This window comes from Mauremys reevesii, linkage group 6 (genome assembly GCF_016161935.1).
Source record: "Mauremys reevesii isolate NIE-2019 linkage group 6, ASM1616193v1, whole genome shotgun sequence".
NCBI lineage: Eukaryota > Metazoa > Chordata > Testudines > Geoemydidae > Mauremys > Mauremys reevesii.
This window is the reverse complement of record NC_052628.1, coordinates 106,325,893-106,338,569: the sequence shown is the minus strand read 5'-3', so window position 1 is coordinate 106,338,569 and position 12,677 is coordinate 106,325,893. Positions and strand designations below refer to the sequence as shown.

Sequence of the window (12,677 nt, the reverse complement as noted above, 5' to 3'; positions counted from 1 at the left end):
TAAAAAACTTTTTCTTAGCATGAATGGTTTATGTGCTGCAGGCTTGTTGATTCACATATTATAGTCTCCTAATATAAAGATTTTTTGAGCTTCAGGTACAGTAAATTTGCTTTGAAGCTATTTTAGTATCTGTTATTTTAAGTGAGAGAGGATTTGACTTGAAAATTCAGTACTATTTATTTATTCTGGTGCGTTTAAAATATGCCAGTTCAGATCTCTATGGGCACATAGAGACTTTATCAAGAAAAGTAATACCTTAAACAATTTGGGCCAATGACCAAACTAAAGTTATTGGGTTTGATAGAGGAATTACGGGGTAAAATGCCATGGCCTTTGTTATAAAGGAGGTCAGACTAGATACGATAACACTCCCTTTGGGCCTTAAAATGTAAGGGTATGTCTACACAGCAAAAGCTGTACATGGGCTAGTTACCTGAATTAATTTGAATTCAGCTAATGCAGGTAACAGTGGCAGTGAAGACAGCACAGCATGAGCTTTAGTGTGGGCTTAGTGACCTGAGATCATAGCATCCATGCTGAGCTTGTACTACCTGGGCTGAAGCCCATGCTCTGCTGTCTTCACTCCTATTGTTGCCCATGCTAGCTTGATTCAAACTAGCGCAGGTAGGCTAGCCTGTGCACAACTTCTGTTGTGTAGACACACTCTAAGAATCTAAAAACTACTCTCCACTCTTTTCAAAACAAGCATTTTCATACGTGTCACTCAATCCTTCCCAATTGTGTAGAAGCTTGGGAGTATAGGTAGATCTTGCAGCAAGAAAAAAGTGATATGGTCTTTTTCTGCCTTCCCTAAGGATCTGATATTTGTGTTGAAAAGGAGTGGTGATAGAACTGAATGCTGTAATATATCTCCCCTCCTCTTCCCCCCCCAGCTAAAAACCCTTGTGACAGATGAGCAACTGCTCAAAACTACTCGTTGAGTCTCCTCAGAGAGAGAGAATAATGGAACCATTCAAGGGTAATCCAGTCTGTCTATTGGGTTCAACAGTACTCTCGTGTTTAATAATAACAAAGGCAGATGATAGACCTGAAAGAAACAGCATAGACGCTTGCTTTTTGTTTGTTATTAGTAGGAGTTCATCAACCAATGTAATTTCCATACTATGTATATGCTAAATGGACTATCCTCACAGAACCATGAGGAATCCAGGCATGGCTGTAGTTGTTCAGGTAATATTTTCTGTGTGACCATTCCTCCCAAAAAAGGAGTTTCATATTCAAGGCTTTTTCTACTACAAACTACAGCAAATCATTTAGTTTGTCACATGCAGTATATATTTCTGATTTCTCCCCCAGTGCACCTGCAGGAAAGACATGGTAACAATATCAATGGATATCTTTGTGAGGAAGTTTCAACCAGACAGATATCAACTGTGGAAACAAGGAAAGGATTTATATACCATTGATCACACGAAACCCACGCCTGAAACAACACCTGAGGTAAAGGCCTGGTTGCAGAGAAGAAGGAAAACAAAGAAACCTCCCAAATGGTAATTAGAGTTGTTCACCTTCCATTTAATTAAAGTTAAATATGTTGTATATTTCCATTTTTTTCAATGCCCTTTTCTCTGACATTCCATTAGAGTTGTTCATTTATTCTAGTCACAGCTAATTTAGCTCTTCTTATAATTTAACCATGAGCTTGAGGCCAAGAAAGTCATAATTCATAGTGATTGTTTAAATGAAAAATACATTCATTTTGCAACATGTAAGGAAAATGCATAGCTGAAGTTTTTGCACATGGAGAAGTGGCCATTGCTTCTAAAGCAATATTTAAATCTTTTCCTTTGGTGAGGGTGTGTTTACTAGCACTTACACTGTATGTAACATCATCTCCAACCAGGAGATCAGGAAAATATCTGTAGGGAGTGGGCTAAATGCTATTCATTAGTTAGAAAAGAGGGGTATAAAACAGGTGCAGAATTGTAGCAGCTGTGCACAACCTCTAGCAATAGACTTAACATTCACTAGCTTGTAGCCTAGGAGCTCTATAGAAAGATACCTATTTGGCAGACTCTCACAGTGCCACTGCCAATACCTGCTATATCTGCTATGGATTAACAACAGGTTGGAGTTTGTCATAATGAAATCCTTACCCCAATTGTCAGTGCAGACTTTACTGACATACGTGAAAAGTTAACATTTTGGGTTATCATTGACACTATCAAAGTTTTGACTTTTGATACTTTTGTAGCTGGATCCAGTGTCATCATATAGATAGTGTATTTTGGGGTAATGTTTTCTTTACATGCAGCTTTTCTCTTTTGTTTGCACTTAACAGAATTCCAACTGATTTTCCTATTCATTATTGCTTTGAGTTTTAACTGCTAAAAATTATGACATGAGCTTTGCTTGTGTCTTGTCACAGCACGGCACAATTGGATCAAGTTAAGGATAATACTTAGCCCTTTTAATTTTCAAATCATTTTGTAAACATTAAATAATTAAGGATGATGCCCCATTGTGACTGCATATTGGCAAGTGAACACTAGACTGTGAATTTCCTTCTTTACTTTTTAAAATGAATTTACTTCTGTTAAAAGGTAATGTGATAGCACTGGAGACAAACATTCTCCGCTTATCCACTGGATGAGTAAAACACAGGCAATGGCATTGTGTGGTGGGGGCACCCCAGTTTGTTGTGTTGCCCCCACCCAAGGCTTAAACTAATACCACCTTACTCAGTCCAGGATCCAAACAGCCACCAGTGTCTTAGTCCCCAAGCAGGTTCCTTTCTAGCCCTTGTAGTAGCTGCTGGTGCTTGGGCACAGTGCAAGCTTGGAGTGATGAATCCTAGTCTCTGCTGCCTTGCTGGTGTCCATGTCTGCAGTCACCATGCTAGTCAAGGCTTCTTTGCTGGGTCTAGGCTGCTCCTTCAGCTTGGCTGTAACCTGCTCTTTGGACCTCTTCTCTAGCCCCAGATTCTGGAGTGGTATTCCTCTCCTCCAATAACAGGTGGGATGGCAGAAGGAAGCCAGTTATGAGATTTCCTCCCAGTCCTCTATCCAATCAGGGTTCTGGGGCCAGCTCCCCTCTCTCTGCTTGCCTCTTAATGAATCAGGGTTCATGGCGGTAGAGGCTTCTGTTCTCGTGGAGGGTGGAGTCACTCTCCACATGAGTTTCCCCATATTGCTCCACAATATGTGCCTCAACCCTGAAGTAAAGGTTCACATCTAGGGGTGAGATGTTCATTTTCCATGTTGACTCAACTCCCAATAAAGATGCCACTTAATGTTTACTGTGTGAAGACTAGCTCCTGACCTTCCTTGGTCCTTCCCAAAGGGCTGAGGGATACACACATGAAAAGTCTGCTTGGAGTATGTGTGCATCTGTGTGTGAGTGAAGACTTAGTGGAACATTTTCAAACCTTTAATATAGTTTGGTTTGTGGGATATTCAGGAGTGTGTCAGTGTGTTGTTAGCTTATCCAAACTGGTTTTCCAGCTTATAGTCTTCTATGAAAGTCCTTTTAAAAATCAACCATACAAAAAAACCAGCAATTCAAAGTTTAAGTTTGATATTTTTCTCTTAACAGAAATTAAATTGGGCCCACATTCAGCAAATTACTACATGCTTTAGTACATCCTTATTCATCAAAGCACCTAACCACACGTTTAATCTGTTTGCTGAATTGGGTCCTTAGTTTGGAGAATTTGGTCTAATTCTTCTTCTTCGAGTGCTTGCTCATGTCCATTCAACTTAGTTGTGTGTGCTTGCCAAATGCACTGGTGCTGGAAGTTTTTCCCTCAGCAGTATCCGTAGGGGACTAGCTTCAGTGCCCCCAGAGTGGTGTGCACATGCCATGGTATATAGGGCGCTGCCAGTTCCCCCCATCCACAGTTCCTTCTACCGCCAGTGACGATGCTGAAACTGTTGCTGCTTCAGCTAGTGCTGATGCTGCTCGATTGTATGAACTAGTTATCTCCTGTATTATACTGTATATAGTTTTCTGTTAGTGTTTATAAATCCTTTAGCTATAGTTAGAGGGTGTCGCTCCTCATCCTGGTACCACTCGTCAACCGCGAGACGTACATCGCTGACTCCAAGCTGTTGCAGATCTGTCGAGCACCTCTGGTCCCTAAGACCCAGCTCCAGATCAGACTTCAGGTGGAGTGACTGGCACCGGTCGAGACAGAACCACCGTTCTGCTCCGTCCTGGTCACCTGGGAGCGACCATTCAGGATCCAGCCCTGGTTCGGAGTGAGGTTCCTTGACAGCGGGACAAGCTCTGGTACTGGCTACATTGTTGGCACCGAAACCAGCCCCATGGTCTCCACCGGCACCGTGGTACTCATGGAACCCGTGGGGGTTCACCCAGCCCTCCCAGGCCACCTGCTTGGTGTCTGGAGCCTCGGAGAGACCAGCTGCCTCTCTCTCCCACCCTCTGGTGCACGAAGCCTTGGGTGTGAGGTGCCCGGAGGCCCAAGAGGGAGCAGGGGAACAAGCCATTGGGTCACCAGTGGTTGTGGAGGACCCTACAGCATCCTCCTCGTCGTCACCAGACGAGGCTATAATGGGGTCCCCTCCCCTGGTTCCTCTAGATGACACTAGGAACCAGGAACTACTGAAGAGGGTCGCTGCCAACCTGGGTCTTCAAGCGGGGAGCTAGAGGAGCCTTTGGACTCTCTCTTCAATGTCCTCTGCTCCACAGCACTGGGCAGGTTGGCTCTGCTGCTTCATGATGGGGTCTCTAAGATCACTAATGCCCTGTGGCAAACTCCCACCTACCTGCCCCCCATCTCCAAGAGGGCTGAGCGCAAGTACTTTGTGCCATCCAAAGGCCACGAGTACCGGTATACCACCCTGCTCCCAACTCCCTAGTGGTAGAAGCAGTTAACCACAGGAAGTAACAAGGTCAACCCGGGGCTACCCCTAAGAACAAAGAGACTAGACTTGTTTGGGTGTAAGGTTTATTCGTCCTCTAGTCTCCAATTGAGGGTGGCCAACTATCAAGCCCTCCTGGGATGCTATGATTTTAACATGTGTCAAGCCATGGCCAAGTTCAAAGGCTCTCTTCCTGAGGCTTCTAGGAAGGAGTTCTGGGCTATTGTGGAGGAGGGCACTAATGCAGCCAGGGCGATGCTCCAAGCGGCATCAGATGTGGCGGACACCGCCGCCCAAACCATGTCCTCGGCCATCGCCATGCGCTGGGCATCCTGGCTGCTCCTTTCTGGCTTGTCTACGGAGGCTCAGCAGTTGATGCAAGACCTTCCCTTGGATGGGCAAGCCCTGATTGTGGAACAGATGGACAATAAGCTCCATGGCCTAAAGGACTCCTGCACGACCCTTATAACACTGGGCCTGTATGTCCCTGGCCCTGCCCACAAGCGGTTTAAGCTGCAGCAGCCTCAGGGCCAGGGGAGCCACCTTCGCTAGGAACCTTCCCATAAGAAGTCCAGAGGCTCCAAGAGGCATCCTAGCCAACAACCTTCACAGGCCTCTCAGTCAAGCTTGACCTGCAATAAGCAGGCGGACAAGCACTCATTTTAAGGGTACGCCCAAGGGCGACCTATCAGATTGTTCCCAGGATCTTCCCTCCCCTATTTTTGCCAACTGCCTTTCTCCTTTCCTCCCTGTGTGGGCATCTATAACATCGGACCGATGGGTCCTCAGTACGGTGGCATGGGGTTACATCCTTCCGTTAGTTTCTACCCCTCCTACCCACCCTCCCCATCCCTCAGAAGAGACACCTCATGCAGGAGGTAGAGGGGTTACTGCAGCTAGGTGTGGTGGAAGTCGTTCCTCCAGAGTACAGGAACAAGGGGTTCTATTCCTGCTACTTTTTAGTCCCAAAAGCCAAGGGTGGTCGGCAACCTTTCCTGGACCTGCGAGACTTGAACCGCTTCCTAGTGAAGCTCAAGTACCACATGGTCTCCCTGGATCCGAGAGACTGGTACACCACCCTCAATCTGAAAGATGCGCACTTTCACATCGCCATCTTTGAGGGACACAGACACTTCCTCCGGTTTACTGTAGGTCCCAACCACTATCAATTTTCAGTCCTCCCGTTTGGCCTAGCGACAGCACTGCAACAGACTTTGGGGTATCAAGATCTACCCATACCTCGACGACTGGCTAGTCAAGGGCAGCTCCAGGTCCAAAGGCATGTTGCGATGCTGTCGCCTCGGCCTGTTGGTAAATGACAAAAAATCCATGTTAGTTCAGGTACAGAGGACAGAGTTCATTGGAGCAGTGCTCGACTCAACCTGCAGCAGGGTGTTCCTGCCACTAGAGATATTCAGTCTCCGCGTTTCCCCTGACCACGGACAGGGTTTGCCTGTGCCTACTAGGTCACATGGCAGAATGTACATGTGTGTTGTGTCATGCCAGGCCCCAGATGCAACCCCTGCGGCAATGGCTAGCAATGGTCTACTCACAGTCCAGGGACCACCTGGAAAAGGTCATTACCATCCCCGTGAGTGTACTTACCTTGCTGCAATGGTGGACCAGCCCCAAAAAAGTTCTGGAAGGAGTTCTCTTCATCAGCACTTCTCACTAAGTCGAGTTGGTTTCGGATGCCTCGGACCTCGGCTGGGGCGTGCACCTCAGCACCCTCCAGACTCAAGGTATGTGGTCTCCAGAGGAAACGACACTACACTTTAAATATCAAAGAGGTCAGGGTGATGCACAGAGCATGCGCCGTCTTCCTACCTCTCCTGTCGGGCAACGTGGTCAAACTCCTGACGGACAACACAGCCTCAATGTTCTACATCACCAGACAAACGGGAGCGCGATCCTCGGTCCTCTGCCAAGAGGCAGTCCATCTTTAGGACTTCTGCATTAACCATGGAATCCACCTAGATGTGTGTCACCTTCTGGGTGCCAAGAATGCGCTAGCAGATCACCTAAGCAGGGACTTCTTCTCTCACCACGAGTGGCTGCTCCACCTGGAGGTAGCCGGCATGATCTTCCAGAGGTGGGAACTCCCCAAGTGGATTTGTTCACCAGAACAGGAGGTGCCACAGGTTTTACTCCAGACTGGGTCTGGGCAAGGGCTTCCTCTCTGACACCTTCCTCCTGCCATGGGCAGGAAGCCTAATGTACGCGTTCCCTCCAATTCCGTTCATCAGCATAGTCCTAGCAAAAATCAAGAGAGACAAGGCTCAGGTTATCATGATCGCCCTGGTGTGTCCTCGCGAACACTGGTTTGGGACGCTATCGAGCCTGTCAACGATCCCTCTGTGGCCCCTGCCGAACCGACCAGAACTGCTGTCACAGGATCACAGTTGACTCATGTACCACAACCGTGTGTACCTCTACCTCACGGCGTGGATATTGAACCCTGAGGAATGGGCCTGTTCGGAAGGGGTCCAGAAGGTCTTCCTCGAGAGTAGAAAGTGCTTGACTAGACAGATTTACCTGGCAAAGTGGACGAGGTTCTCCCGCCGGGTGGCCAAATGAGGCATCTCCTCTTCGCATTCCTCGGTGCAGTCGATCTTAGACTACCTGCTTCATTTGAGGAGCCATGATCTGGCACAATCATCTATCAGGGTGCATCTGGCGGCCCTTTCCGTCTTTCATCCACCCATCCAGGGGAAGACGGTGTTCTCCCATGACATGACAGTCATGTTCCTCAGAGGTTTCGAGAGACTTTTTCCTCAAGTTTGGTCCCCAGTCCCTCAGTGGGATCTCAGCTTGGTTCTGCCCAGGCTCATGGGCCCGTGCTGTGAGCCTCTGGCCACGTGCTCCCTGTCTCACTTATAGTGGAAGGTAGCTTTCCTGGTGGTGGTGATGTCAACGAGGTGAGTCTCTGAGCTGCGAGCCCTGACCTCAGAACCACTATACACGGTCTTCTATAAAGACAAGGTCCAGCTACGGCCCCACCTGGCCTTCCTTCTCAAGGTGGGCTCTACTTTCACATGAGCCAGGACATCTTCCTTCCGGTCTTCTGCCCTAAGCCCCATGAGACTAGTGAAGAGAGGTGCTTTCATGCTTTGGGTGCAAGAAGGGCCCTAGCTTTTTTCCTAGATTGAACAAAGCCTTTCCATAAGTCGACTCAGCTTTTCATCTCTACAGCTGATAGGGTGAAGGGCCTCCCAGTGTCCACGCAGAGGATTTCTAATTCGATCACCTCTTGTATTTGGACCTGCTATGAGTTTGGTGGGAGTCCCTCCACCACCGATTGTCAGAGCCTACTTGAGCAGTGCGCAGACATCTTCGGCAGCCTTCCTGGCACACTTCCTGATCCAGGACAGCTATGGAGCTGCGAAGTGGTCCTTGGTGCACACATTCACAGTCCACTACACCATCACTCAGCAGGCCAGGGATGATGCTGGGTTCAGCAGAGCGGTGTTGCAATCTGAATGTCCGTGAATTGTTACCCACCTCTGAGGGGTACTGCTTGGAAGTCACCTAAGTTTCGTGGACAGGAGCAAGCACTCGAAAAGGAAAAGGTAACGGTCTTTTCTTCAACTGGTGTTCTTCGAAATGTGTTGCTTATGTCCATTCCACAACCTGCCCTTCTTCTCCACTGTCGGAGTTTCCAGCAAGAAGGAACTGAGGGTGGGGGGAACTGGCGGTGCCCTATATACCGCGGCATGTGCGCGCCACTCCAGGGGATGCCAGAGCTGGTCCCTACGGATACTGCTGAGGGGAAAAACTTCCGGCACCCGTGCATGTGGCGAGCACACACACACCTAACCATAGGAAGACCAACAGGCTTGGGGTCTAGGCAAAGGTGCTAAATGTGAAGAATCAGATACATTGTTGGAGCTTTATGTATAGAGCTTGCAAAGTCCTTGTCCTGCCCTGTGCTTGACTCTGGTCACTGCTGATAGTTCATCATGTCCATCAGTGCAAAATTCACAGGAAATAATGAACAATACCAAATAGAGTGGCGGGGGATGGGGATGGGGAGGGGGTGACCTAACCAAAAAATAAATTATGAGTTTCCCTTCTCCCTTGCTAATAATTTTCCTGCACAGGCATTCTTTTAGAAAATTATTGATCTGATCCTTTCCATTGCTCCCTACACCTGACATAAGTAGCTACGTGGGGATTTCTTTTAGGATATGTCTACAATCAAAAGTGTGATTGAAACTTGAATAGGCATACCTGCATTAGCTTTAATCTAGCTACCACAGTTAAAAACAGTGACGGTGCAGTGGAATGTGTTTCAACGCTGGCTGTACAAGCCCATCCCAGAACCCTGAGTACACACTCATGTTGTTAGCCTGTGCTGGTGTTTGTGCTTCCATATCTTTGTGGCTATTTTTGGCCTGCTATCTAGATTAGAGCTAGTGCATGTATGCCTGTGTGAAGTACAGTCACACCTCTGATTACAGTGAATGTAAGAGGAATGACTGGGTGCCTTGGAGACAATGTTCCCTACCCTCTGCCTGCCCTTTTGCGTAGTGGTTGTGATTAAGGGGAGGAGAATGCAGTCAGGTCACAATTGCTCTTTTGTGATCCTTGGCTGTCCGAAAGGTCTCTTGGATGCTGTTGCACCTAGGTATATCACTGAGGCTGCTATACGTTGTGGCAGGGCCCCAGCCTACCCTTGGTAGGCATCAGGAGCATGAAGGTACCTTTTTCTGTGCCTTCTCACCACCATCAGTTGGGTTAGGCACAGCAATAGTACAGCTGAGGATCCTGCCTGTCTGTTAGCATGAGATTTGTGTGTTAAATTTATTAATTATACTATTTTTGTAATTAAAGAAAATAATGAAACAAATGTGGAAGAAGGCCCAAGAATTAAGCAGATCAGAATGACCTCAGGGATCTCCCTTCTTGAGCAATGGCAGATCAGCGGCTTTATTAAAGTTGATGGACACTATTGCACAGCGCCAACTTCTGTATGCTTTGACAGCAGACGAAGCTCCTGGTTGCAGGGCCAGCTGCAAGTTCTGAATGAGAAGGGAGGTTAAGTTTCCAAACAGAACAAGAGAGGAACTTATTACAGGGGATGGGACTCACTTAAAAAAAATGTTTTTGAAATCTTTAGTGATCAGAAGAATTTATCAACCATAACTTTTGATACTTTCTTTTGTTGCCTATTATTTCATAGACTACATAAATGTACTGAAGAACAATGTATTACTTTTGAAGTTACAAAAGAAGACTGGCAAAAGGGATTCTTTAGCTTCCTTAACCATCATAAGAAGGGGTTTCTAATACTGAATTCTCTTTCATGTAAGGCTTAGAGCTTTTGCTTCCAAACCTGTTAGATCTCTTTTTTTCAATTCATATTAGGATACCTTATTAATTTTGTGAAATAGTTCAGTACAAAAACCAACAACAATCCTCACCAGCATTTACCAACTTGAGATAGGTGTGTGTATAATGTTTGTGCACACACACAAATATAGAATTGTATTATATTGTGTTTAGTGTCTCAGATGTCACTCCTGCATTGTTATAGTATGTACAGTACTATACTATGGCAGATTTGCACTAGGCACAGCAATGATTTACTTGTCAACATAACCCTATTGGTCTGGGTAGCCAATTTTGGTTAAGTAGAGATACTATAATAATTATATTAAAAGTTTTATCAGATGAGTACACGTGCTAAATATAATCACTTAGCTAAACTGATGAACAGACGCCTGTGCTATTTAATTACTAGATTGGCAGTGGTGTAGACACACAGGGATGCATGTCCTGCAAATGAAGATAAAATGTTTAGTCCATTTCATCTCTGCTGTAATGTATTGATGAAAAACATGATAATTTTGATTCCAGGAATAATATGACTTCTCAACTAGGATTGGGTACGAATAGAAATACAACTATAGGGATGTGTCTGCCTGGATGGAGGTAACACTCATGCACTTGTGGACAAGATGCTCTGTCATGCTAGGATCTCAAGAACAAGTAATTGTGTATAGTGGTTCTAGGAGTTATAAAACAATGCCAGCATTTCAATCAGTATTTTCAACATCGCAACACAATTTCTAGAAGGATCACCTTATAGAGAAGGAAATTCAGGGAATATTAGTGGAGGTAAAATATAGCTCCTTAAAAGGCTGGTGAAAAAGTTTATAAAAATATTCCTATCTCACTGGCTACATCTGCAGTCCCTAATATACAACCCTTTGATATAAACTAGTGATGTCTACTACACAGGACACTTCTCATGAAAGTCTCATTAGGTTGGAAATTGGCAACACCTGACTTGTGATGAAGTAATGTGTACAACACTGCTCTTCTATACTAGAGACTTGAATTTAGGATTTGGGACTCTCACTCCCCATATCTTGGGCATATAGATTACAACCCATTCAGTCTTTGAAAGCAGTTGCCAGCATTCTTGCTGCAAGTTTGCCCTTCTGTTGGTGGTACAGAATATGCATAAGATGGGCTGGAGGTTGCACTTTATCCATATACTTAAATGTAGTAAAATAACATTTTCTTCAAGACTCAGAAATTTTCCCTAATTCAGATTCTAGTAGCTGATGTTAAAGATACATATACAATTGCCAAAAATAATGATCTTTGTAAAAACTACATGAATGTGCAAGACTGATCAGGCAAAATGTCTAGTGCACGCTGGGACTGGGACAATATTATCTAATTTTATTGCAGCTAAGCACATTTTTTTCTCTATTATTATGTTGCTCAACTTAGTCTCTTTCAGGTTCCGAAGATTGGTTCATCAAAAACTAGTTTTGGACTTTGGTTAAGAAAGACTTACTTGATGTTGTTTCAGGTTTATAGTTCAATACCTTGTTCTAAGGAATCGTGATAAAACATTAGAAGGTTAAATCCAGTCAATTATTAATCTCCTATCATTTAATAAATTGTACACACTATCTTGGCACAAAAAGTTGGGAAATTGTCAGTTTTTTACAACTTTAAGGCAGGTGAAAGGGACATTTATGTTGGTAGTCATTTTATCTTATCCAAGACAGACATTCTACTGTGACAGCAATATCTCTTATTATAGCTTCCAGCATACCAGATCTCGATCTAAAAAGCTTAAAACTCCAGAGGATGAGAGAGAATCAGCTATGATCGCTGGTGCAGAAATCATAGCCACTGAAGCAGCTGCAGATGGCTTCAAGGTCAATGAAAAGCCAGAAGAAAAAGTGAAGCTGGTAAATTCAGAAGTGCCTTCTGGGGAAGAGAAAAACATTAGCAGAACGCAGCTGGATCAGCATTTATTGGATAATATTGAGGTCTCAGGTGAGATAAGGACTGATTGTTTCACTTGTAAATTTTAGGCTATTGATATTATGATGCCATAAATCTGTGAATGATAAGGCAAATGTGTTGCTCCAAGTGGCATAACTAAAAATGCCTATTCATAAAGTTTTTATGCAGGGAAATCATGCAAGCAGGAGCATCGTATGGTATTTTTGTGTGATAGGAGCAAGAGCACAATCAATTTAAAATATTGAGCTGAGAGCAAAACAGGTAAAATTATTTTTACTCATTGATTTTTAAAAGAAAGGAACCTTCCCCCCGCCCCCCGCCAAAAAAAAAAGCACTAATGTTTTTAAATGAACTCCTTCCATAGATTGGCACATTGTAGTGAATGAAAAACTTATATGGAAAATTATATGAAGTACCTTATCCACTGAGAGACACTGTACAGAATATGTACACTTGAGGTGTACTGCTTACATTTACAGGCAGAAAACGAATTGTGTAGAAGTGTCTGCTAGAGAGCATGCTCCCTATGCACACGTTACATATGCCGGTGCCAGCCCAGCA

At 44.9% G+C, this 12,677-nt stretch overlaps 1 protein-coding gene across 7 annotated transcripts in view; it reads left to right on the top strand.

Annotated features, from left to right (window-relative positions):
* The window catches only part of KDM4C (lysine demethylase 4C), a 415,762-nt gene that overhangs the window by 227,872 nt on the left and 175,213 nt on the right, over positions 1-12,677 (top strand). For all 7 annotated transcript variants that reach the window (XM_039544302.1, XM_039544301.1, XM_039544303.1 and 4 more), the window contains 2 exons: positions 1,318-1,511; positions 11,908-12,146. In XM_039544302.1, the coding sequence (XP_039400236.1) occupies positions 1,318-1,511; positions 11,908-12,146 (433 nt within the window). The remainder of the gene's footprint in view (positions 1-1,317; positions 1,512-11,907; positions 12,147-12,677) is intronic.